The sequence below is a fragment of the Denticeps clupeoides genome, chromosome 19 (genome assembly GCF_900700375.1).
Source record: "Denticeps clupeoides chromosome 19, fDenClu1.1, whole genome shotgun sequence".
NCBI classification, from domain to species: Eukaryota; Metazoa; Chordata; class Actinopteri; order Clupeiformes; family Denticipitidae; genus Denticeps; species Denticeps clupeoides.
In genome coordinates this window covers 483,575-511,012 of record NC_041725.1, presented here as the reverse complement: position 1 = coordinate 511,012, position 27,438 = coordinate 483,575, and the positions used below count along the sequence as shown (strand labels likewise).

The 27,438-nt window shown below is 39.8% G+C and overlaps 1 protein-coding gene and 1 pseudogene across 3 annotated transcripts; both read right to left on the bottom strand.

The window, feature by feature from the left end:
- Positions 1 to 491: 491 nt before the first annotated feature.
- On the bottom strand, positions 492 to 26,252 carry kcnj13 (potassium inwardly rectifying channel subfamily J member 13). Of its 3 annotated transcripts, XM_028962970.1 has the most exons (5): positions 26,090 to 26,252; positions 9,108 to 9,367; positions 6,459 to 6,737; positions 1,760 to 1,851; positions 1,351 to 1,479 (listed from the first exon to the last, which is right to left on the bottom strand). In XM_028962970.1, exons 2-5 carry the CDS (start codon positions 9,292 to 9,294, stop codon positions 1,429 to 1,431), a joined length of 609 nt encoding a protein of 202 aa, XP_028818803.1. In that variant the 5' UTR covers positions 9,295 to 9,367; positions 26,090 to 26,252; the 3' UTR covers positions 1,351 to 1,428. The 3 variants fall into 3 exon arrangements, with proteins under 3 accessions (XP_028818801.1, XP_028818802.1, XP_028818803.1); XM_028962968.1 differs by having other exon boundaries at positions 492 to 1,851; XM_028962969.1 differs by lacking the exon at positions 26,090 to 26,252 and adding an exon at positions 11,200 to 11,257 and having other exon boundaries at positions 492 to 1,851.
- LOC114769795 (uncharacterized) lies at positions 16,334 to 16,508 on the bottom strand (annotated as a pseudogene).
- Positions 26,253 to 27,438: the final 1,186 nt, after the last annotated feature.

The window sequence follows — 27,438 nt, the reverse complement described above, 5'->3', positions numbered from 1 at the left end:
ATTGAAACATTGCTGTCATGGTGCTCAAAAACTGGAGTTTTTAATAAAAACTTGTAGTCCAGATTTTGCATGCATGTCTCAGTTTTTAGGCATGCAGAGAGTGGGACTCAAGTACAATCACATGAATTTTTTTTATAATGGTCTATATGTATTTTGAATATTTTCTAGCTTTTTCACGATTATTGATTTTTTTAATTTAATTGTACTAGATGTAGATATAACTTTGTAAAAAGTTGTATTGCAACCATAACTCAAAATGTGTTTTCAACTGTAGCTAACAAAATAATTTTTAACTTCTAGATTTACTGTAATTGTTTGCTAATGAGCCTGACCTACTATATATGCTTTTATTACATGTTATATTCTACATATACCAAGGACTAAATCAATAAATTGTGGCTTTGTTTTGCTTAAAATTAAATTTTCTTCTTGTTCCTTCATATCAGGTTTCTTTGTATTGATTACACAATTGGGTTGATTTCATCTTTATAACACACATATCTCATATTTCAATGTTACTACTGTATCTTTATCCCTCATCTTCAGTTAATTTTACTGTAATCTACTTGTCGTTCGGCTAGTGAAATGATGACTACTTTTTTTAAGAGTAAAGAGTTCACTCTTTCAGGTTACAGTTAACCAACAGTCAACCAACAATAGCCACACATTATGAAATTTACTAGTGCTGACTATACCTGAGCACCCATGAAATCCATGAATCCATGCCTTTACAACTAATTATGCCTATATCCCTTTCATATTTATCTTATATTTTCCCATTCATTTTCAATCCCTTTCTCTGTTTAACCTTTACATGTATTATAGTTTGGTTAGGTATCAGGCGTGGTCCCAATATCTATAACACAAACTGACTGTCATTTCTGTGTTATTCCAAGCAAAGCTATGCATTTGACAGGACAGGATATTGACAGAAGCAAGTTTAAATAATGGCAAATTAATTAAAATGGTGCATGAGAGCAGCCAATTATCACTATGGGCTTATGCTGTTTTATTTGTTTATAAAAACATAATTAAATTATGTTTTCTACCAAACCAAACATGTAGATAGAATATTTCATCCTTAATATAAAAAAAAATTGTGCCTCCAAAATTGTGACCAACCCTAACCCTTTTGTTAGAATCTATGTAAGACTACTTATATGTTTTTTGCAACACTATTGATTCTGTCCCTAATGTTTGTCAGAAGAGATTCTCAAATGCTCTGGCACTCTGAAAACACACAGAAGGAACAGCCATGCCAATGCCCAAAAACGCAGACATTCTATATGCATTCGCTGCCCTCGCCTTTTATTTGCACCACACAGTCCTTGTCTTGCTGATCACTGGGAAGCAGGGGTTCACAGGGGATGGTATCAAAGATGTGGCCTTCACTGGAATGTATTGCTGTCTCAGTCGTGAAGCGTCGCTTCAACTGGAAGTCACTGAGCAGATAGGATGTCCGCTTCTGGTAAGCAGAGCCTGTTTCCAGGGATGCAGAGAGGAACACCACAAGTTCAAAGCGTGAATGAATGGTGGACTGAAGGGCAGAGCTGAGTGGACTGGATGGTGCCAATGGATGCAGAAATGTGAGGGAGGACAGAAACAAGGGGCAAGTCTGTAAGCCAAGTCCATCGACCAAAAAGTCCACCACCATCTGCCGAAGAGACTGATCTTCTGTCTCTTCATACAGCACAGCACGAACACACACATCCTGCAGTGGGTATCCTAACTGGTTACACACACGGAATGCCACACAAACCTGTCCCTTTTCTTCATAAACACATGCCTTTGGACTGAACACAATCCCTCCACTCCTTTTCTGGGGACGGGAGAACTTAGCCACAAAAGCACCTGAAAAACAGTAGAATTGTAATTGTAATTTGAAGTATTTTCCACGTTTCTGTGAATTGTCTTTTTCAACACAATGAATGATTTTTCTACCATTTTTAAATGAAAAAGGGACTTCTTTTTATTTTCGACTTCTTGTGTTTGGTAGCTGTAATGGAGATACAACGTGTATCTCTCAGCTTTTTTCTCTATGTAGACTTTGAGAGTGAATAAAATTCCTTTGGTTTTCAAAATAGTTCAGTCGACCAACTTTGGACTGATTTAGATGTTGCACCCAAAATTTACATTTACATTTAGATTTACCAGACGCCCTTATCCAGAGCGACTTACAATCTGTAGTTACAGGGACAGTCCTCCTGGAGCAATTTAAGGTTAAGTATCTTGCTCAGGGACACAATGCTTTGTGGGATTTGAACCTGGGTCTTCTGGGTGTTACCCACTAGGCTACAACCACCCTGTGAACTGCTTGGCATGTGGTACTTTGTGCCTGGTTTTGACTTTCTGCATGCCCTGAAATAAAGAAACACGTTCATCAAAAGGCATGATGCTCCCATGTTTAAGTGTCTTGCAGTGACTATAGAGCAACCACATTTGCCACCACAACAGTATGGAGCAACACAAAACAGTTTTGTTAAGCACTCAATTAATGAACATTTATATTAAGTGCAAATAAATACATTTAATTTAAAGAAATAATATGTAAAATGTTTTTAAAGTATATCTTAAGCTTTCTTAATGTACTTAAGAAAGACAAGATTAGATGATTAATCTAATTGCAATACTAATGCCATCTTGTACAGTTATGTAACCACAATATGCTCCGATTTTAGTGTATGTATGGTCAACAATTGGATGTCAAGTTACAGAGGCCCGTTACAATTCACCAGAGGTGGAAAGTAACAAATTAAGTTTACTCACTTTACTGTAATTGAGTAGTTTTGTGAGAAATTTGTCATTTTTAAGTTGTTTTTGAAATAGGTAATTGTACTTTTACTCAAGTACATTTTTAGCCAAGTATTTTACTTTGCAACATTGGAATCCTGGCATCCAAAGATCAGAGAATTTTGTTTCTCAGTGTCTGAGAGTCCTTCAGGTAGCTTTTGGCCAACTCCAGGCAGGCTTCCACATGCCTTTTATAAAAATTCTCCTATTATGAAAATTTGACTTTGTGAGATTATTTAATATTAATATAGTGTTCCCCTAGCCTTTCTATGGTCCTGCAGTGGCTAGAAATAGCGATAGGTGTAAATAGATCTTTGGCCATTCTGCTTCACTGTTCAGAGAGCGGCAGCTCAGATGGTCGGATCTGGAATTTCTCCTCTTATGTCATCATAAGGGGTAAAGGTTACCTCCCCTTTCTCTTTTTACTAGCCTTTCTTTCTCCACCGACCGTCATGGCTTCCAAATGTGCAAAGAATTGCAGTTGCTTGATGATTGGATGTGAAAATTATCACAATGTCAGGCTGTCAGGCTCACCACTGCTGACCACTCATACAAACATAGACTAACACACAAACACACCCAGTACACCCTTTCCATTCTGTGTATATATATATGTACCCACTTTGTATTTATGTCCACTTTCACAAATATATTTTTTATGTATATACTGATTTTTTTTTTCACATCCACTGTTTTGATTTTGGACTATTTATTTGTTTTTTTTTTTTGTATATTGAGCCTTTTATATTATACATTCAGCATGTCTGTGCTATTGTTTTTTGCTGGTCTTATATTGTACTTAATAAAGTATCATCTTATCTTATCTAGATAATCAATGTGGTTGACCATAATGTTGTGATCAGACAACTCTACTAGACTGCTACTGGACTAACCAGAAAAATGACTTTTTGTACAATTCAATAATTTCTGTGAAGGGGAAGTTTGGGTAAGGCCCTTTGACTTATGTGGAGCACAAAAACAGATGTAGAGCCAATTTCTCTGTTTCTTTTATTTCTGTTTGGTCTGAATAAAGACACTTTCCAAACACTGTGACGCCAAGGCAGCTGCCAGTCACACACACAAGGGTTCTAATCACTCCACTTCAAGGAAGTGCACCCATACTCAAAAGGTTGCCGTTCGAATCTACAAACCGCCAAGGTACCACTGATCTAATAGGGTTAAGGCAAAAAACTGAGTAAAGCACCGTCCCCACACAGCCTCATGGCTGCCCACTACCCACCAAGGGTGATGGTTAAATACAGAGGACACATTTCACCGTGTCACCATGTGCTGTGCTGTGTATCACAATGACAATCACTTCACATTTTCACCTACTGTTCATTCAGTGTGGGTGATTGGAACCCTTTATATGATGGTTTTCTCCTTAACTCCCAGGTCCTGCATTGTTCTGTTTAGTTGGTGTTGCTGCTTTTCTGGGTGTCTGTATGTTTTGACCATTTAATAGAAAGACATTAAGTAAAAGTGAAAAACACACAGTGCACAAAACGAAATGTGTCTTCAGCTTGTAACAATCACCCTTGATGAGCAGTGGGCAGCCATTACTGGCACCCGGGGAGCAGTGTGTGGAGATGGCACCTCAGTGGCACCTTGGGAGATCAAGATTAGACCGGGGCCGCTTCCTTAACCACCAGGCCACCACTGCCCCATTAGAATAATATTCATTTAATATCTATCTAATATCCATTAGAAAGCAAGATATAATATCCATTATTCTGTGCGCTGCTGCGAAGCCTTCCTGTTGATCCGGAGGACACAGATGGCGACAACAGTGAGGAAGAGATGAGGTGGGCGGATGGTGCGCGGATGGTGCAGAGTTTGCACCTCTCACAGTGTCCTCCCTGGATGTGTCCACAGTGTCCTCATTGGATCATTGCCAGTGTGGTGTGGACTCACGTGACTTCCTGATGTGTAAGTATGACGAGAATGAAGAAGACAGCAAAGAGGAGTTTTGCGGTGCAGTGTTCTGGGAGAAATTATCTGTCATCTTCAACCAGATCATGCACTGCCAGTCCTGCCTTGCAGTAACCCCGCCTCTCCTCCTGCACTGCAGTTTGAAGGTTCCTCCTGAAGGGGCCTGGGCAGGGAAGCGATGGGACTGTAACCTCAGGCATCAGGTAAGGAGATCAGGCCAGGGGCCTCAGCACCGAAGAGTTCCCAGGTAGGGAAGAGGGTCCAGTCGGGATGGGCAGGAAGAGGGTCTGCTTGTCCCAACAGACACAAGTGGGGTTGAGTCCGGCAAAGCCCCCACACCAACAATAGGGGATAGGGGTGTTCAGCGGCAGGGGCTGCATGTCACCTAACTGCACAGCCTTGCAGGTTGGTCAATGGTCCCCAGGTGGTCCCTGAACGGTGCAGGGAGGAGTGCTGGAGTGTGCTTTCTTTTGTTATTATTAATAAAATCCTTTCCTTTACATGTCTGAATTCTGTGGATTGTTTTCTCAGACAGAGAAAGAAAAACACCTGCTACAAATTCTTCAGGATAATGTTCAAGTATCGATCACAAGGTTGAAGTTTTGGGACAAAATAACGTTTTGAATGCAGAGGAAGAGGGAAAAGTAAAATGTTCTGGAATTGCCATCACCGTCCCCTGACTTGAACATTATTGAAAATGTATGTCCATGCTCAGCAGCCGTCATGTTTAACTGAACTGTACAGATTTTATAAGGAAGGTAAAAAAAATACCTCCATCCACTCATCAAAAACTAGGAGGCATCTAGAGGCTGTTCTATTTGCCAAAGGACTAAGTATTTATGTACCTTATATGTAAATTTATGCATCAATATTTTATTAGAATTTTGATATTTTTAATTTTCTGTTAATCCAATAAACTCAATATCATGAGTGAAATGCTACTATTCCCATAAGGCTTGACATATATAAAAAAATACATACTCTAAAAAGATCATCCAATTATAATAATTTAAGAGGGGTTCCCAAACTTTTTCTTATGACTGTATTACACTCAACGCATGTGGACTGCCAAGCGAGACTCAGAATTGCCATTGTTCTGATATGCTTCCTGCAATTTCTATAACATTCTTACTGGAATTTTGTGAGCTTTTGCATGGACTTGATTTGGCTTTTGGATTATTACTTTGGTAACTCACTTACCCTCTCTTGTGCTTGTCTCCTGCTGTTTTCTGAACTGCCTTCCCTAATGTTTTTTTTCCTCTGTGTTTAATTAAATACTAAATGTGTATGTGTGCTCACTGACCCATTGTAAAAATTTGTTTTTACTAATGTATTTTTTGTGATGGCTTTTATGCAAACAAGGATCTAACAAGACTTGTTATTGTGTAAGGTTGTCCGCGGACAAGGCATATGATAAGTGCATAATGCAAAAGAAGGAAAGTGTCAGGTAGACAAATGTTGTATTAAAGGCCACAGCAGCCTTTAACATTAATTTGTAGGACAATGTTCAGAACAGTTGATTAATGAACTCTTCCTTGAGAAGTGGTGATAGTGACAAGTTAAGATTTGAGGTTTAGGATCTGAGAGAGATTGGAGAGGGTTGAGGCTGCAAGCAGCTTATTCAGTGTGCAATAGTGGGGAGGTTGGAACATACGTCAGATATGTAAGGAACAAAATCTAAGCAGGATACAAGTTTATCAAATGTGCAGGACCTAGGTTTGAGAAATTTTATATACCTGTTATGAATGCCTCCAGCATTAGCCCCAGCAACATTTGGACAGCAAGCAGGGCTATGGCAACAGGGCAGTCTGCATTGGGGAACATTGTGCCGTATCCAATGGTTAGCTGTGTTTCCAAAGCAAACGAAAATGCGGCAGTAAATCCAGTCACATGTTTCACACAAAGCACATGCTCAGGAGGTGGGTTCTCATGGTCAGGCACAGCCAGATCTCCATTGGCACGTGCCAAGAGATACCAGAGCACAGCAAACAGAAGCCAATGCAGCAGGAATGACCCTGTAACACATGTACAGAAAAAAACATAAACTACATAACCTGGACCAAACACCAAGTCTGTCTACACTTCTGTGATCAGTTTTTGCCTCTTTTGTTACTCCATTTCAAGCATTGTTTAAGATACACAAACACAAGTTACTCAGCTGCTCTAGCCATCTCACAGTGAATCCGAGAGAAAGATCAGCTGTGTCATGTTCTCTTTTTGAGCAATTACTTCTCTCTGCTGGGGCTGCATTGCCTGTTTTCTTTGTTGTCCATCTCATGAATTTTCTTTAACATTATGCCTACTACTGACTCTGTGTGAAAGTCTGTTGCTTTGCTGCATTTAAGATCATTATTGATCTTAATAAATCATTATTGCAGACTTTGGTACCTTTTTTATGTACCATCCCCCTGGATCTAATCTTTTAATTTATAGTGGTGTGAAAACATGTTTGCCCCTTTCTCATTTCTTACTTTTTTCACATTTACATTTACATTTACAGCATTTATCAGACGCCCTTATCCAGAGCGACTTACAATCAGTATTACAGGGACAGTCTCCCTGGAGCAATTTAGGGTTAAGTGTCTTGCTCAGGGACACAATGGTAGTAAGTGGGATTCGAACCCGGGTCTTCTGGTTCATAGGCGAGTGTGTTACCCACTAGGCTACTACCACCTTTAAATCTTTCAGATCATCAAACAATTGAATATTATTCAAATTAGTCACAACTAAACACAAAATGTGGTGATTAATTTTATTATTAAGGAAGAAAAAAAATCCAAGCTACATGGCTCTGTATGACCAAGTTTTTGCCTCCTAAAATTAATAACTGTTTGGGTTGCTCTTATTAGCATCAACTGCAATCAAGTGTCTGTGATAAGTTGCAATGAGTCTTTACAGCGCTGTGGAGGAATTTGGGCACACTCATCTTTGCAGAGTTGTTGTAGTTCAGCCACATTGTTGATGGCTTCTCAAACATGAACTACCTTTTAAGATCATGCCACAGCATCTCAATATGATTCAGGTCAGGACTTTGACTAGGCCACACAAAATATTCAATCAGTTTTTCTTCAGCCAATCAGAGAACTTGCTGGTGTGTCCTGCTGCAGAACCCAAGTATGTTTCAGCATGAGGTCACAAGCAGATGACTGGACATTCTCCTTCAGGATTTTTTGGTTCCAGTCTCTTTCTTATGGTGCAGTCATGAACACTGAGCTTAATTGAGGCCTGAAGTGAGGCCTGAAGTTCTTTGGATGTTGTTGTGGGGTGGTATTGAAAGTGAAAGTGAATTGATTGTCATTGTGATGCACTGCAGCACAGCACATGGTGGTAGTAGCCTAGTGGGTAACCCACTTACTACCATTGTGTCCCTGAGCAAGACACTTAACCCTAAGTTGCTCCAGGGGGACTGTCCCTGTAACTACTGATTGTAAGTCGCTTAGTGAGTAGTCTTGACAGGCCACTGGGGAGCAGTGTGTGGGGACAGTGCTTTTGCTCAGTAGGAACCTTTTTTTGTTTGTTTTTTTATAAAGAAAAAATGTTTTATAGTTGTATTAGACAAATATATATTTTTTGATGACCTGAAACATTTGAATGTGAGTAACAGGGAAAAAAATATGAAATCAGAGAGGGGGCAAATATTTACACACCACTGAATATGTAGTAACTTCTCATTTGTTTGTGTTATTATATTTTGACATACAGACACAGTGTGATATTTATAGTCAGTAATAAATAAAGATAATGAAAAAAATTACACTTTTGATACACTGACTAACCTTTTCATTAAAAAAATTACGTCCCATGGTTGTAGATCTACATGGGACAACATAATGGGACATGGGACAACCATGTCATCAACATAAAATATGACTCTGTATTTAAATAAATGTCACAACTAATGCATGCTGTAATTGGAACTAAAAGCAGTCTAATCATATATCAGAATGTTTTTGCAGGATAGTGTGTATTCTTTGAATAAAATTAAAAACAAACATATGAAGATGGTTGCATTTTTTACTTTATGGTATAGATGAACAAAGTGAAATATTAAAATATACTTACAAAGTTTATTTATTTAAAGTTTTGCTTTTAACTGAATTATTGTAGATTGTGTCTATTATTGTGTACAGTATCAAAATGTTACTTGTATTACTGTTCAGAATTGTTTTATTTAATGTCCTCATTGCAACCATTAAGACAAATTCGTAGCAAGAGCAAAGTACCAGTTAGAGTAGCTAATAAAAATGATCCTAAATTTGAGTGGTTTGTATTTTACTTGAATATGTGTGTATTATGTTTATTTTTTAACATGCAAAACAGTGTGTGTGTGTGTGTGTGTGTGTGTGTGTATGTATGCATGTTTAAGTGTCTTTTGTATGAATTACCACAGAAGGTTATAAAAACCCATCGCCACCGGAGTGTTAGCCACAGCCCCCAGAGGTCCTGCCTCAATGTAGACCACTTCCTCCATTTTCCACAAGGGGTTGGAATTTTGACCAGACACCGTCCATCTTTGCTAACCAGTCTCTGGCGAGGTGGTGCGGGTACGAGAGGAGTGTGTGTATTGCTCATCACGAAGTAAAGATCCTGTATCTGAGGTATTGTTAGTGAATCTTATGACGAAGTGATGGCCTTTCTGAACACCCTGGGGAAATCAATAAAAATAAAATCATTATGACATACCCAATTCATATGTACAAACACACACACCCAAAGATATATGAACAAGCTCTTTTTTGCTAATCTCCTTGGCGCCTGTCATGGCTACTCACTGCTCACCAAGGGTGATGGGTTAAAAGCAGAGGACACATTTTGTTGTGTGCACTTTCACTTTAGAATGTAACCCTTGGCTCCACCTACATCTGACAATTTCCCGCCCATACATGAGTGCATTCCGTCTGTCCTTTGCTTTGTTGTTTACATGAAATATACATGTATTGCTTGCAAACATTTTAGCATCTTGCATTAGTTGGGGCCCTGTCCCTTCATTGTTTTGTTACAATCAGGGATAAAATTCAAATCAATCAGCTCTATAGATAATAGCTTAAAAATCCACTGTTTCTGGTCATGTGCAGAACTTCAACAGTACTGGATGTGCATTGTGGACCTGTTCCATTGGACCTGGACCCTATTTGTCTCCTCTTTGGTTTCCCAGACCCACAAATTACAAACTCAAAACATAAAAAACTTTTCAACCTATTGACATTTGGCTATGAGGAATAATGTTTTATATGACCACTACAGTGGATGCTTTAAACAGGACCTTGGAACCTTACTCCAACTTAACATATTTCAATGTTTACATGGGTTTGTTATTGTGTCTGAGCTCATGTCTGAGCTTTTTGCTGTTGTTGTTGATGTTTTGTTCTTTATGAATGTAGCGTCTGCCTAGGATCACAGCGTCTGCCTAAGACCCTTCACCTCCGGGGTGGTAGTAGCCTAGTGGGTAACACATTCGCCTATGAACCAGAAGGCCCGGGTTCGAATCCCACTTACTACCATTGTGTCCCTGAGCAAGACACCTAACCCTGAGTTGCTCCAGGGAGACTGTCCCTGTAACTACTGATTGTAAGTCGCTCTGGATAAGGGCGTCTGGTAAATGCTGTAAATGTAAATGTAAATGCAAAGACCCTTTTAGCCTTTGACATTTACATATCAATTACAAACCTGGGCCCTCAGCCTACACTTATATTGAAGCTGGATTGCTCCATCTTCCCACACTGTCACAAAGATGCTAAACAGATTGGGTCTGCAAACCGCTCATTCTGACTGAATTATACTAGTTACAACTTTGTATTTGCATTAATTGCCTGTATCTCGCCTGTATCTCTACTTTCCTACCTCCTAAAGGTCCCTTTCTTGGTATCAGAAGGAACATCTCTTTACTACTGAAACAGTGATGCATACTATGTGATTACGAAATGCATCATTCAATTTCTACAAGGTAGAAATTGTAACTGTAGTGAACTGCAGTTTCTCTTTGGGCCAACAATAAAAACCCCAGTAGGTCGTAAAACCAAGACAAAGAAGTTTCAAAAATTCACACTTGTTATTGGCCATTCAGGCCGCATTGTGGGCGTGCCAGGAAAGCATTAAAAGTGTTTCTCCCCGGCCATGTGTTGCTCAGAAAGTTCATAACTATTTACAGGGAGTGCAGAATTATTAGGCAAGTTGTATTTTTGAGGAATAATTTTATTATTGAACAACAACCCAAAAAACTCATTAATATCAAAGCTGAATGTTTTTGGAAGTAGTTTTTAGTTTGTTTTTATTTTTAGCTATTTTAGGGGGATATCTGTGTGCGCAGGTGACAATTACTGTGCATAATTATTAGGCAACTTAACAAAAAACAAATATATACCCATTTAAATTATTTATTTTTACCAATGAAACCAATATAACATCTCCACATTCACAAATATACATTTCTGTCATTCAAAAACAAAACAAAAACAAATCAGCGACCAATATAGCCACCTTTCTTTGCAAGGACACTCAAAAGCCTGCCATCCATGGATTCTGTCAGCGTTTTGATCTGTTCACCATCAACATTGCGTGCAGCAGCAACCACAGCCTCCCAGACACTGTTCAGACTGTTTTCCCTCCTTGTAAATCTCACATTTGATGATGGACCACAGGTTCTCAATGGGGTTCAGATCAGGTGAACAAGGAGGCCTTTTACCCTTTCTTGCCAGCCACGCTGTGGAGTACAATACAATACAATACAAAATGTATCAATACATTATCATTTTTCTTCGTCTAGCACCTAACAATCTCAGAGCATGCTCTTCACTGACAAGTTTGAGCCTTATCAGGGCTCTTAGTTTGTAAACTCAATATTCTATAGAAATCAAATGAAAATTGCTGGTGTCTTCCTCTTGTAAGTCGCTTTGGATAAAAGCGTCTGCTAAATAAATTAAAGTAAAGTACTTGGACGCGTGTGATGGAGCATTGTCCTGCATGAAAATCATGTTTTTCTTGAAGGATGCAGACTTCTTCCTGTACCACTGCTTGAAGAAGGTGTCTTCCAGAAACTGGCAGTAGGACTGGGAGTTGAGCTTGACTCCATCCTAAACCCGAAAAGGCCCTACAAGCTCATCTTTGATGATTCCAGCCCAAACCAGTACTCCACCTCCACCTTGCTGGCGTCTGAGTCGGACTGGAGCTCTCTGCCCTTTACCAATCCATCCATCTGGCCCATCAAGACTAACTCTCATTTCATCAGTCCATAAAACATTAGAAAAATCAGTCTTGAGATATTTCTTGGCCCAGTCTTGATGTTTCAGCTTGTGTGTCTTCTTCAGTGGTGGTCGTCTTTCAGCCTTTCTTACCTTGGCCATGTCTCTGAGTATTGCACACCTTGTGCTTTTGGGCACTCCAGTGATGTTGCAGCTCTGAAATATGGCCAAACTGGTGGCAAGTGGCATCTTGCCAGCTGCACGCTTAACTTTTCTCAGTTCATGGGCAGTTATTTTGCGCCTTGGTTTTTCCACATGCTTCTTGCGACATTGTTGACTATTTTGAATGAAACGCTTGATTGTTCGATGATCACGCTTCAGAAGCTTTGCAATTTTAAGAGTGCTGCATCCCTCTGCAAGATATCACACTATTTTTTACTTTTCTGAGCCTGTCAAGTCCTTCTTTTGACCCATTTTGCCAAAGGAAAGGAAGTTGCCTATTAATTATGCACACCTGATATAGGGTGTTCATGTCATTAGACCACACCCCTTCTCATTACAGAGATGCACATCACCTAATATGTTTAATTGGTAGTAGGCTTTCGAGCCTATACAGCTTGGAGTAAGACAACATGCATGAAGAGGATGATGTGGACAAAATACTAATTTGCCTAATAATTCTGCACTCCCTGTAGATGCGTGTTTAAGCTTGAACCCCTTCTTAAGGTGAACCTTAATTCTTTGACGATTCTCATAAGGCTGTGGTTAATTGAGCTCCCTCTCTTATCCCCTGTGCAGTTTGTGAAATGTACAGTTTATCAAACTCCGTCAGTAGTGAGGATTTTGTGGTAAGTGCAGAAGACTAGTTGAAATGACGGAGAAAATAGCCGAGCTAGAAGAGCGCCTCTGAAATTGACCCTTTAATTAGGGAGTCAGAAGACTTTCTAGACTCATTTCTAGCCCGGGATGTGCACCAGCCCAGTCAGCTGGTAAATGCCTCTACCCCGGCGCCAGTACCAGTAGCGCCCTCTGGACAGCAGAGCAGTTGTAAGCGAACTAGGGGGGGCGACCTGGCAATTTCCCCCACCACCAGGCCGCCCCTCACTAGTAGAGCTGTAATACTCGGATCCTTTTTAGGATTCGGCTCCCTCTGAGTCACTCACTAAACTGATCCAGGTGTGTGAGTCACTTGAGTCAGTATTGGTACTAACCTGCTCTCTGAGCGGTTCAGATTCAGTTACATAAGTCCGGCTGTAGAGGAAGTTAACCGCCAGAAGCACTAACCCGCTCTCTGACCGGTTCAGGAGCTACCCACTACCTGCTCTCTGATCCAGGTGCATGAGTCACTTCAGTCAGTATTGGCGCTAACCCGCTCTCTGATCCGAGTCCGGTTGCAGAGGAAGTTAACCGCCAGGAGCGCTAACCTGCTCTCTGATCCGAGTGCATGAGTCACTTGAGTCAGTATTAGGCTGTAAAGGAAGGTAACCGGTGGATTCACTCGTGACTCTGGTCTGTGAGCGATTCAGATTCGCCTGCAGGGCTGTTTTTGGCTCTGACTGACACAAGGAGTCCACTAGGAGGATTCAACTGCGGGACGTTTGTAGGTTTGTAGGATAGACCTCATTTTTAAGCGTGGTCATGCAAAGAAACTGGAAGTTATGTAACTTTTATGGTAGTAATTGATGTTTTAATGATTATAAGATGTAGTTATGTGATGGAGTTTACAATTTAGACATGGTGTAGTTAGGACTCGAAGGATTCGGTTCAATGGAAACCTCAGATTAATGGCTCATTTAAAGGATCCGGGTGATTAACCCGGGTGAGTCATGAATTGCACAGTTCTACTCACCAGTTTATGTTCAGACCCTACTCATGAAGGTGGTCACACGCTCGATCTTGTACTGACCTTTGGATTAAAGATTGGGTTGCAGACCTAGGTGGGAGCTTTGGCGATCCACTCCCCGGACAAGGAAACTGGCTATTGGGACATGGAACATCGCCTCTCTGGTGAGGAAGGAGCTGGAGCTTGTGGAAGAGGTTGAGCGGTACCAGCTAGATATAGTCAGATTCACCTCGACACATAGGCTCTGCAACCCAACTCCATTGCTGGAGTTGCTCCGGGTGAGATTTGGAGGGCTGGGGTTGGCTTTTTGTTAGCCCCAAGTCTCTCAGCCTGTTTTTGGGGTTACCCCGGGGGACGAGAGGGTGGCTTCCCTGCGCCTTCAGGTTGGGTAATGGGTCCTGACTGTTGTTTGCTCTTATGCGCCAAATAACATCTCAGAGTACCCACCCTTTTTGGAGTTTCTGGGACGAGTGCTAGATAGTGCTCCGACTGGGGACTCCATTGTCCTGCTTGGGGACTTCAACACTCATGCGGGCAATGACAGCATGACCTGGAGGGGTGTGATTGGGAGGAACGGCCTGCCAGATCTGAACTCGAGTGGTGTTCCATTATTGCACTTCTGTGCAAGTTGCAGTTTGGCCATAACGGCCATGTTCGAACATAAGGATACACTTGGAACCAGGGCAGCCTAGGTCGCAGGTTGATTATTGAATTTGTAGTCATATCATCTGACCTGCGACCATATGTTTTGGACACTCGGGTGAAGAGAGGAGTGAAGCTGTCAACTGATCACCACCTAGTGGTGAGTTGGATCAGGTGGCAGGGGAAGATGCCACATAGACTTGGCAGACCCAAACGTATAGTGAGAGGGTCTGCTGGGAACGCCTGGCAGAATGGACCTTGTTCCGCTTTCCAATTGTTGAGGTGGCTGTTGCTAGGGCGGTGCCAGTCGTGGTGGTAACCCCCGTATCTGCTGGTGGACACCAGAGGTTAGGAGAGCTGTCAGGCAGAAGAAGTATACCTACAGGCCATGGCTGGACTCCAGAAGCAGCAGACAGGTACCGGACGGCCAAGCGCGGTGCTGCAGTGGCAGTCGCCAAGAAAAGTTTGGTGAGGCCATGGAGTAAGGCTACAGATCGACTCCAAAGAGGGCCTCGTTAACTATAGGAAGGCTCTTAGCGCAGCTTGATCGTCGTATCTCTTCTCGTTAATAGACAAGAACAAAAATAATCCTAGATTCCTGTTTAACACTATAGCCAAACCAGGAATAAGACAGAAATGGATACTATCTCTCAGTATCATCATAGTAGCAACGATTTTATGAATTTCTTTAATACTAAAATTGTTACAAATAGAGATAAAAATAAAAGCATAACAAACAGCTAAATCGATGTTACTATGGAAAATAATCTTCAAATTGCTGAGCATGAAGTAATTAAACTAATTTCATCATCAAATCAATGTACTTGTGCATTGGATCAACTTGATGGTATAAATACTTAAAATTATGAACTCATTTCTTAGCACCGACCACGTACCAAGTTCGTTCAAGTTAGAAGTCATTAGATTCCTGATTAAAAACCTAATTTTTATCACAGTCAGCTTTCGAATTATAGACGAATTATACTTTGGTGTTCCACAAGATTCTGTCCTAGGTCTGTTGCTATTTTCCTCATACATATTACCTTCCTATAACATATTACCTGGGGCAGTGGTGGCCTAGCGGTTAAGGAACCGCCCCCGAGAGCAGTAACGCGATCTGTGATCGGGAAGTGGGGTAGCGGGGTGGTAGTGGGGTGGTTAGAAGCGCCTCGCTGCTCCCCTCAGTACCGCTCCAGCGCTCCGGGAGAGCCAGACTGGGTTCCGGATCCGAAGGTGGTGGAGGAAGACCTTGCGCCGCATTCACCGCGTCATGCACCTGGCAGGCACCTCATGTAAACGCCGTTGCAGGAGGTCAGCCACCTGCAGTAGCCACCTGCAGTTTACATGAGGTGGCTGCCGAGTGCATGACGCAAAAGAATGCGGTCTTCAGCCAATCTAACAGTGGCCCCTACCCATGATTTGTAAACATGTTGGTACATTAGAGGCAGTGGTTAGAGGCAGACATATTAGGCATTAGAGGCAGTGGTGGCCTAGCGGTTAAGGAAGCGACTCTGTAATCAGAAGATTGGCATTCAAATCCCGATCCGCCAAGGTGCCACTGAGCAAAGCACAGTCCCCACACACTGCTCCCCGGGCGCCTATCATGGGTGTCCACTGATCACTCAGGGTGATGGGTTAAATGCAGAGGACAAATTTCACTGTGTGCACCATGTGCTGTGCTGCTGTGTATCACAAGTGACAATCACTTCACAGTCAGGTTGGATGGAATCCTCCGCCACAATTATGTCGGGCTGTACTTGTCTGGCTTGAGTTTTAAGGCCAGAAAATGAAAAGTGAATGTGAAGTGATTGTCATTGAGATACACTGCAAGACAACGAAATGCTTTTAACCATCATCCTTAGTGAGCAGTGTACAGCCATGACAGGTGCCAAGGGAGCATTGTGTGGGGATGGCACCTTGGCAGTTTGGGACTCAAACCGCCAACCTTCCAGGGCCATTTCCTTAACCGCTGTGCGTCAGTCCCCCAGTAACGAAAATTCTGCAGTCAAGATTCCCACATTTGGTCAATTTGCAGGGGTCAGCACAGCCGGAGTGCAATGGATGAGTCTCGCCCTGGGTGAACCGCCTTTTTCATCATTGTATCTCCCTTGCGAGGTAAGTGTTATAATAAGTTCTAATACATGGCTAATCCAATCAGAGGTGGGCCTCACCCTTCATGAGCTCTTATTGGTATATGATATATAATATAATATGATATGGGTCTAATATGTGTCTGTTGCTTAAACCACAAGGAAACCAGCCCAACTGCTGGTCACACCGGTGCAACCTCACATATTGAGAAATTGGTTGCACTATAGAGCCGTGCAATCAGAGTACTATCTTAGAACAATTGAAACAATACAATAACTAATGTAAACTTGAACACGGGCTTGTTTTATTGCTTTTAAAGGTCCACTGACCTTTTAACAGCTGGCTGAATAATGGTCGGGCAGTGTGGGTCAAGGGCATCAACATCAGGGTTGTCAGTGGGCAAGATGTTAGGTTAGGGTCAAAGGAAGGGTTCGGCAACATTTGATCCGACAACAGTACAAATAGGAAGAATCCAAAAGAGAGGTTATAATCCGGTCGGGTCATAATCCGAGACAGGGTCAGTTGCAGTTGAAAGCTGCCGGGCAGCAGTGAGAATAAATTCTATAAAGTTCAAGATGGCCACTGTTTTTTCAAATAGGATGCTGACTCCTGTTGTGTCTGTTTCTGGGTTGACATCACCTCAGACTGCTGCAGCCACGATGGTGGCATTTATAGACTTAACAGATCAATTGAGGTTGCACGTGATTTTATCACAGGTGACCAGGAACATGAATATCAAAATACCACCGCTGGCTGTAGATCCACTGAGATGTTGGAAGTCCACTGATATGCCAGAAGTTATAATCCTCAACTTTTATTTTAAAGACCTGCCCATCAGTCTTGTTTACAAGTCACAAGGCCCACAAACACATATGCTTATTGTTGAATAAAGGTTTCACCGCACTTATAAGGAAAGGTAAGTGTAGTTTCAAATCAGAGATTTCATTGCAATAAATTCTATTTGCAATTGTGTATTAATTCTAGAATATATTTTATTTATGTTTTCTAGCATATGTAATAGTAATTGAGCTTTTGCCTCCAACCTTATTAGTATGCACTGTACACTGTATTAGGTGATCTTAGTGCTTTAAGTACCTCAAAAAGCTGTCTAAAATGTTCTATATTCTTATGTATGAAGACCTGTGTCCTTACAATTATGTCTTCTTTTATGTGCAGCTTGACATGTTAAAGATCAGGAGATAGAATGTCTCAATGGGCTTTGACAGGCCCTACAGTTGACACCCCCACACTTGACCCTTCTTCACACAAGGAAAAACTCCACAAAACTCTAGGAGAGAGAAAAAAAAGAAGGGAAGAAACGTTGGGATGGAGTGATACAGAGAGGTACCCCCTTCCAGGGTAGAGTGAGCCTGCAAATGGTGTCAGTGCAGGGCTGGTGATGATTTGTACAATATAATAATAAGTCCTACAGTTGTAGGGTTGGAGACATCCAGAATGTAGTCCAGTGTCATGGTCTAGATTATGTGTCCATAATGATGTTACTGGTCCACTTGAAGATCCCTGAAGCTGTAGTTGTAACGGTGGTGGTGGCTGTGGTGACCCTCTGGTTCATTTGATGGGTAACCAGTGCAGTGATTGTAAGACTGGGGTGATGTGGTCAAATTTCCTAGTTCTAGTTAGAACTCTGGCTGCAGCATTCTGTACTAGCTGGAGTTTACTCATGCACCTACTAGAGCATCCAGACAGTAATGCATTGCAGTAATCTAACCTTGATGTAATAAATGCATGGACCGACTTTTCTGCATCATGCATTGAAATTATATTTCTTATTTTCACAATATTTCTAAGGTGAAAGAATGCTACCTAGTGACATTTTCTACGTGCGTATTGAATCAGAGACCTGCATCAATGATGACACCTAGATCCTTTACTTCAATACTTGCTGAAATAGAAAGGCTATCCAGGGTTATGGTGTAGTCAGCCAGGTTATGTCTGGCTGCTTGAGGCCCAAGTACAAGAGCTTCTGTCTTGTCAGGGTTTACCAGGAGAAAGTTGGTGAGCTTCCACTGTCTAATGTTCATGCTCTTTAATAAGGTTAAAGCGTTCTAAATGTGGTCAGCTATTTGAATATTATTTTCCATAGAAATATCGGTGGAGATATTTGTTGTGCTTTTAATCTTCTCTCTATTCGTGACTATTTTAGTATTAAAGAAATTCATAAAAATCATCGCTACTATGATGATATTGAGTGGTAGTATCAGTTTCTATCTTATTCCTGGTTATCTTGGCTATAGTTTTAAACAGGAATCCGGGATTTGTGTCTATTAACGAGGAGAGATACGTTGATCGAGCCGCGCTTTGAGCCTTCTTATAGCTAAGTAGGCTCTCCTTCCAAGCTATTCGGAATATGTTTAATTCACTTCGACGGTGAGTTTATCAGTGTTGATAAATCTGGTAAGGTATTAATAAACCTCTGTGCAGTACTTGTCTGTTTGTTTCTATAACGAGGGGGGTTGAGTTTATTGTGTCTGATACATATTTTAAAAGCAACGAGGAAATGATCTGAGATCAATTCAGATTGCGGAAGAGTAACTATATCTTCTATATTTAAACCGAAGGTCAGTACAAGATCGAGCATGTGACCACCTTCATGAGTAGGTCCTGTTACATGTTGGTTAACTCCAACTGAGTCTAATAAAGACAGGAATGCTGTTCTTAGTGAGTCTAATTTATCACAGTGGATGTTAAAGTCGCCGGCTTTATTCATAGATACAACTAAGTTGGAGACAAAATCTGTAAATTCACTAAGAAACTCCGAATAAGGTCCAGGGGGTCTGTAAATAATATTCAATGGAATGAATTTAGGATTTTTATTTTGTGAGACTACATGAGTTATATTGGTATGAAGGATCTCAAAAGAGTTAAATCCATGTCTGGGTTTATGGGTAATACCGAGGTTATCCTTATAAATTACTGCGACGCCACCTCCTCTTCCAGTTAAGCGAGGTTGGTGTACATAGCTGTATCCAGGAGGACTAGACTCGTTTAATGCTACAAATTCGTTTATCACATGGTCCTAAGTATTCAGACCCTTTGCTCTGACACTCATATATTTAACCCAGGTTCTGTCCATTTCTTCTGTTAATCCTTGATATGGCTGTACACCTCCATTTGAGTCCAGCTGTGTTTGTTTATACTGACTGGACTTGATTAGAAAAACCACGCCCCTGTCTATATAAGACTTTACAGTTCATAATGCATATCAGAGCAAATGAGAATCATGAGGTCAAAGGAACTGCCTGAGACAGAGACAGAATTGTGGCAAAGCACACATGGCCATGGTTACAAAGAAAAAAACTTTGCTGCACTTAATGTTCCTAAGAGCACAGTGACCTCCATAATACTTAAATGGTAGATGTTTGGGAGACCAGAACTCTTCTTAAAGCTGGCCGTTCAGCCAAACTGAGCTATCAGGGTAGCCTTGGTGAGAGATGTAAAGATGAACCAAAAGATCAATGTGGCTGAGCTTCAGAGATGCAGTCGGGAGATGGGAGAAAGTTCAATACTTTTATGATGTTAAAAAATGTACTGATACTAACACCTTAACCTTTACTCTTGCCATTAGTATTTACCTTATATTATTCAGGAATAACAACAACAACAACATTTATTTCTTATATAGCCCAAAATCACATACAGTATGTCTCAATGGGCTTTGACAGGCCCTACAGTTGACACCCCCCACACTTGACCCTTCTGCACACAAGGAAAAACTCCACACAAAAAAAACTCTAGGAGAGAGAAAAAAGGAAAGGAAGAAACCTTGGGAAGGAGTGATACAGAGAGGGACCCCCTTCCAGGGTAGAGTGAGCCTGCAAATGGTGTCAGTGCAGGGTTGGATATGATATAATGAGTCCTACAGTTGTAGGGTTGGAGAAGTCCAGGATGTATTCAGTGTCATGGTCTTTACATAGCTTCACATAGCTTTACATGCTAGATATTATTGAATCAGCCTTTGTTGAATCTACCCTCCTCAACTGCCCCCTTGACCTATATGCTGTGCATATTGTAAGATGCAGCCTTTCTTAATCATTTTAGCTGAAGCCAAGTATGCATGATTGCTCAGGACTCCTTAAAAGCAGTTCCCCAGCACATCAAGAGTTCCTGTCATTTTGGGAAACATGCATTAGAGTTGGTTTTGAGTTTCTTTGTGTTTATCCCTGTCCCCTTTTTTCTGGACCTTATGCCTGTTTATTTTGTGTTGGTTAAAAATCCTTTCCGGTCAACATGGGCTCTGTTTTAGAAAGCTTTTTTTAGTGAAACCTCAAAGTAAGTATACCCTGACTTAACTATGACAGCATACTCCCAGCAGCAGGTTTTTCTTAAAGTGTGAGATAATTATTGTGAGTAAACTGACATTAATATAGTGCAAGTGTCCTAAGGACCCATCATCATTAGTGGCATCAATACTGTAAAAAATAAATAAATAAACGTCACATGTCAACTTTTAGAGAATAAATTTCTTCTTTGCATTACACAAAGTAGCACATGTACATGCTATATTCGTCCACAGAACTGTCACCTTCACTTTACTATGCTGTCCTCTGTTTTACAGAATAAAGCTGCCATTTTTAATATTAAATTTGCAAATATACCACAACCTGAAAATGGCCATGTAATCCGAAATAATATAGCAAATATTACTGTGGTGACACAACAAATCTATTCTTACTTACACATCTATGTTCTCACACTTGTTTATGTATCTTTGTGCTAATCAATGCTTGATACAATAATGCTAGATACATAGTTCTTTGGATTGCATCTTATCTGTCATGTTGCTATTACAGGAAAATAATTTCATACATCAATACATCACTAACATTAAAATGACAGCAAGAACATCAGATGAATTTGTTTCTGAATGTTTCTCTACCGAAATTATCATTTTTTTCAAAGATCTTTTTCCCTGTCCTCCTGACCTGTTTTACTCTGTAAGGTGAATTTGGGTTTTAGAAGTGTGCACTGAAATTAATATGTTTTGTTTAAAATATAAAAAAAATAAATGCTATTTATAGAACATTTTATGAGCCAATCTGAAATAAGTTACTAATGTTTTTTGTGCTTTTTAGGTCTTGTGTTTTTAGGTCTTTTGACTGTATTACTTCATTCACTTTACAGTGGGCAGTGGTGGCCTAGTGGTTAAGGAAGCTTAATCAGAAGGTTGCCGGTTCGAATCCGATCCGCCAAGGTACCACTGAGGTGCCACTGAGCAAAGCACCGTCCCCACACACTGCTCCCCGGGCTCAGGGTGATGGGTTAAATGCAGAGGACAAATTTCACTGTGTGCACCGTGTGCTTGTGCTGCTGTGTATCACATTTGACAATCACTTTGAAACGTTGAAACTTTACATCAAATCTTACATCAAACCTTTAATGGGTTAAATGACATAACTAAATTGACATCATAACTAAATTTAATTTAAAAGAAAGTTGAAAGTTTTAAAGTGATCAAATGAATAATGTTTATAGAGACAAAGTCTCCAATCCTATTTTTATGACAAGCATATGTCAGGTCTGTAGGAGCTACACTTACCCACTAGGGCCAAAACTTTTATTTCAAAATGATTTCTTACTTAGGATATTGGAATTTATACATTTACATTTGTGCAATTTGGCAGAAGCCCTTATCCAGAGCGACATACAACATGCTTTCATGTTACCAACAATGAAGCTATCAGAACTGAAACCATGAATCCAATAATTTTATGCACTCTGTTGTAGTTATTATTACATAAGTCAGTCTATAAGAAAGATACAAGTTAGTCTAAGTATTCTCTAAAGAGGAAAGTCTTAAGCTGCATCACATGTTTGCATCAGGTGAATTGTGGTCATCTTTCACCAAAACTCCCCATCTCAACTGCGGTGTGTAAACATCTTAATTTAAAATGCGAGATCTGTTTTAAAAAATAGACTGCATCAGTGCTTGCGTTTAACAAAATTCTATGAGATTTGAGGACAGACAGATCATTCTATGAAATTTGAGGACAGACAGTGTCATGAATCTGTGAGACTTCAAGATAGACAAATCACTCTCCCTCAGACTTATAGATGATGGTATCATACAGGCATTCTCTCATTCTGTCTGGGCTGTGTATCAGATTTTGGAAGGTTGCCATGGTGATTTGTGATATTCTCAATGGGGTGTGTACAGGGCAGGGGGACTGGAATGCTTAATCCTCTCACTTGCACATGTGCGCACATTCACACAAACAAAGTTTCACACACTATTCAAACACATTTCATAATTCTCACCATTTAATTCAATTTAATTCCATTAATATGTAAAATCTCACAAATATAGCTTTTATGTATCTACCGACATATGTTTATTTGTACAACTCGACTACAACTATTTATTTGCATACTTGTATATTGAATCTTATAGTATACAGTTGACATATTGTCTGTGCTATTGTTTTTTTTGCTGCTCTTATCTTGTACTGTCCACTTCCTGCCATGACAATGTAAATTTCCCACTTGTGGGACTAATAAAGGATCATCTTATCTTATCTTAATTTAATTTCTGTTACTTATTTCACACTTGATCTTAGTTTACAGTCAGCAAATCTATGTCAGATTCAGCACAGCTGAAGATGTAAAAATACTTAGCTAGAACTACAGACCACCACACAGTCACCAGTCTCTGATACTCAATATTATTCTTCCAAAAGACACTTTTCTTGGCATTTTGAGTAATAATTAATAAAACGCTCATAATCACCACAATATCTCCAATATGTGCTAAATATGTGATTGATTGCCACAGTAAATTTTCATCAAAATGTATTATCATAAAATTTGAGTGGAGTGAAGGTGAAAAACCCCTATCCATAGTCATATAACCATACAAACATTCTTAATAAACTCACCCAAATGGAAAAAAGAACAAAATATTCTCTTACTTTTGGAACAAATGTACCAATGGGAATGTTAATAGTTTTTGACAGCATAGAATATTAACTAAAAAAAAAAAAGAAAAAATGTATTTTCATGAATACTGCAAGTATTTGATGCAGTCAGCATGATTTCGCCAACAGTTCACCACCGAAATACCCACTCTTCGTGAAAATTACAAAAATCACCTGCACAAAACCACGGGTTCCAGAGCACACTGTCACAACTGGGTGCGGCTGGGGACGCACCTGGCGCCATTCTGCTTGACATCAGGGCTCCAGTTATGCTATATGTTGATCTATATGTATCTGTAAAATGTTTATTTTACAATTTCCTGCTGCAGTACCTTTGCTATGAACACATTACCTTTCCGAAATAGTTCATTTAAATATACTTATTAAATTATATACCTACCGTCTACAGTCTATGGTTAAATTTATATCACAATATGATTTTTATGCCATATCGCACAGCAGGGGATCAAATAATTATTTCTCCAAATGAATGTAATTTTGTAAATGAGACACATTCTGCTCTGACTCTCAATGGAGGCATTCGTACTGGTGGGTCTGGTGTGCCGTTTTGGCAGCAGCACCACTGTGTGCTTATGCTGTGTGCTTATGCATTGTGGATTCCCACAATGTACTCCCCATTGGAGTACAATCTGGGGGTTGTCTTTTTTTTTTTATTCCCCTCTTGTATCCTAATGTGTACCCTGTGTTTGTTTCTGAACTTTTCCCCAATCTTCTGTGCCATGTTTATGTATGGTCTGGTTGATGGCCAACTAGTACTTGTACTTTTGACATGGTTTGTTGCAACAGCAATAAAGGGTTTTATCAATCAATCAATCAATCAATCAATCAATCAATTCTGTTCTCTGTGTCCCCTTTACTGAGCTCTCTCAGTAGAATGTAAGGTAATAATTGAGGGGCATAAGAATCTTTTTGTGGGTGTGAGAGAGTGACAGATCCAGTGAGTGAGAAAGCAACTTGATTATTCTTAGTTAAAATTTAGAAACATAAGGTAAAATAGTGAATAGATTATTCACTCACACTGACCCTCTGTATGTTGTATGTTAATAAGCGTTAGCATTTAAATGAAATATTGTAATTTTTAAGCTTTCTATTAGTCTCACACATCCAGCAACTCATTGCTAAAATTTATAGAGAACTGTTACCCAACATAATGCTGTAAAGTAATGAACAATAATGGAATTATACATTCCTTACACCCATGCAAATTCACATATATTAATTCAAAGCATCAAGAAAAAAATCTAATTTTGCACCTCCTTTTGTCAGCATACCACACATGATTTCCATCATGATCCAGGAGCACTCCTGATGACTGATATAGTGTAATCAGTGTAATCAGACAGCCCTAAAGAATAAACTTATATTATTAAGTTTATAGCAACTGGGTTTAACACATATATGTGTCCCGTTCCAATTCTGGTGTACACTGGTTTACCCAGCTACTCACCAGTCAAACCCAGAGGGGTGTTTAACATGCGTGGCAAGTCAGAAGGCAATGAACAGGGGTTCAGTGTGAAATTCTGTGGGTCACTGGAATCTGCTTTATTGTACAAATATTATTAAAAGTAGAAAATCATGTGAAATACTGGTATCCCAAATAGAAGTATAAAATAAATAAATCCCCTACAAGTGGATTAATGCAGATGCTCTACCTGATCACACTTAGTTACATGTACCTCCCTATGTGAGTCTGGCAACTGCATTCATATGCAACAGGCAATCATGTTAACACACTGGCCAAGACCAGTTCATGGCAGTGTGTGTATCACCCACAGAATACGTAATACTGCTGAATAAAGCACAATACAGACTGCATTATTCCACGTAAACTATTGATTGTTCAATATACTTATGTCAGTGCTGGCCCTTTCGCCACCTATCCACCATGTTAGCTGCATAACAAATATAACCATACAAAATGTATTATTTGAAAGGTAAAATTACTGTAACAAATGTGCAAAATGCAAAGCAGAGCAAAATATGCTATTACCTTTGTAGTAAATCTACCACTGTGAACTTTTCTAGTTTGAGTTATACATTTTTCCAGTTATAAATAATATATAAAGAATTTCAGTACTTAAGTTAAGCATTTATGTACTCTTGTAATTGTGGCACATTTAACACATCCCTGGTCCCTAGTTTCCCCTTTACTGAGCTCTCTCAGTCAAATGTAAAAAATGTAATTATTAAGTTGCATAAGAATTATTAATGTTTTTGTGGGAGAGAGGGAGAGCCAGACAATGAGTGAGAGATCAACTTGTTTATTCTTAGTTAAATTTTGGGAAATATCTTCCCTCCTAAGACTAGTTAATAGATTTTCCACTCAAATGTGTTTAAAGATTAACTTTCCATTAGTCACACACATAGGTCCCACATATCCAGCATAGCTTTTGACATTTAGACAATTGTAACTTCAATTAATGCTGTAAATTGAAGAGCAATACTCAAAATATACATAACTCACATTGATGCGCATACACATATAGTAATAGAAATGATAAGGTCAAACCTGTTCCATTAGTGTTGTTTTTAATAAACTACAAATACTAATATTGCCTCTCCTTTCATCAGCATACCAGTTTTACATCCAGATAACACATTATTCAGACATTGAAACTACTATGGCTAAAATTCTTTTCAAGACTGTTTATGTCACTCACCTTTCTTTCTGGTAAGGCTTGTTGTACTGAAGCAGTTTGGAGTGTGTTGCTTGTTGCTCAAAGAATTTGAAGTGATAATCTTACACACACTCACACAGGTGCACGTGCACAGTCTTACGCTGAAAATATGTTAAGAACATACACAAGCACACATCCTCTTACTGTGCCAAAATATAAACTGAAGAGAAACCATGTATGTACAACTACATGTGCGGACACACACTGAGCGCCTATTGGCCACATCACACAGCATGCAGCCAATTAGAGCCAGACTCCACAGATGAAAGAAACATCTACTGACAACTCGTGTGTGTGTGTGTGTGTGTGTGAACACGTGCATGTGTTTATTAGTGCAAGTTAAACAGACATTCCAACTGCTTTTCTACACTTTAAATGTAAAAAAAGTGAGTCAAAGAATGATGTTTGTTAACTCTATATAAAGCACACTTGGCATACATAATTTGAGAACTTGTCCTCTCTTAGACTTGGTTTGTAATGCTTACTGTAATGTTGCCACTGAACCCCTCGGATTGGTTAAAACACCTCCTCCTATTGTATCATTTTTAACCAGAGACACACACACTCCTCAAAGATATGTGTGTTTTTACATTTACCAGCATACCATCTGGATCAATTTATACCAAGAGTCCATTCACAAAGGCAACTAGAAATTATCTGTAGAATAAACAGGTTAAACAATAATCAAGAACTTGAATTGAACACCCGAACAAATCCATCCTCCTTTCTGTGGCTGTCAATTAATGACTACGGTCATTTGAGTCCAGGGCACTGCTCTGTGTTTCTTGACCTGTCATGTGGTTCCCTGGTCCCCTGGTTATTCTCACCAATATTAGTATAAATTTATCCATACCATTTCCTGTCCTTGAACTTTCCACCGTCATTGCACCCTTGCATTGTTTGGCCCATGTACCGTTTTCTGGGGGGTTTACATAGCATTGCAAAAGACCAAAAGAAAAAAAGGGAGGTAAATATATATTTCTATATGCAGAAAACAACTTATAATGATGCCATTATATAACCTAACTAAATATAACACAGTAAAGTTGAAAATGGGAAAATTAAACAAAACGAAACAAATTAGACACATTCTGTTTTCTGTGTCCCCTTAGCTCTCTCAGTAGAATGTAAGGTAATAATTGAGGGGCATAAGAATGATTGATTTTTTTGTTGGTGCGAGAGAGTGAAAGATACAGTGAGTGAAAAAGCAACTGTTCTTAGTTAAAGTTTGGAAAAATATTCCCACCTCATTTTAGTAAATAGATTATTCACTCACACTGACTCTCTGTATGTTGTATGTTAATAAGTGTTAGTATTTAACTGAAATATTG

Excerpts from the sequence above, each read along its gene's own strand:
- kcnj13 (XM_028962968.1), bottom strand. The coding sequence starts at position 9,294 with ATGAGCAATACACACACTCCTCTCGTACCCGCACCACCTCGCCAGAGA. Across the intron at positions 6,738-9,107 it reads GGTTTTTATAACCTTCTGTG|GGTCATTCCTGCTGCATTGG; the intron begins GTAATTCATACA and ends CATGTGTTACAG. Across the intron at positions 1,852-6,458 it reads GCTGGAGGCATTCATAACAG|GTGCTTTTGTGGCTAAGTTC; the intron begins GTATATAAAATT and ends ACTGTTTTTCAG.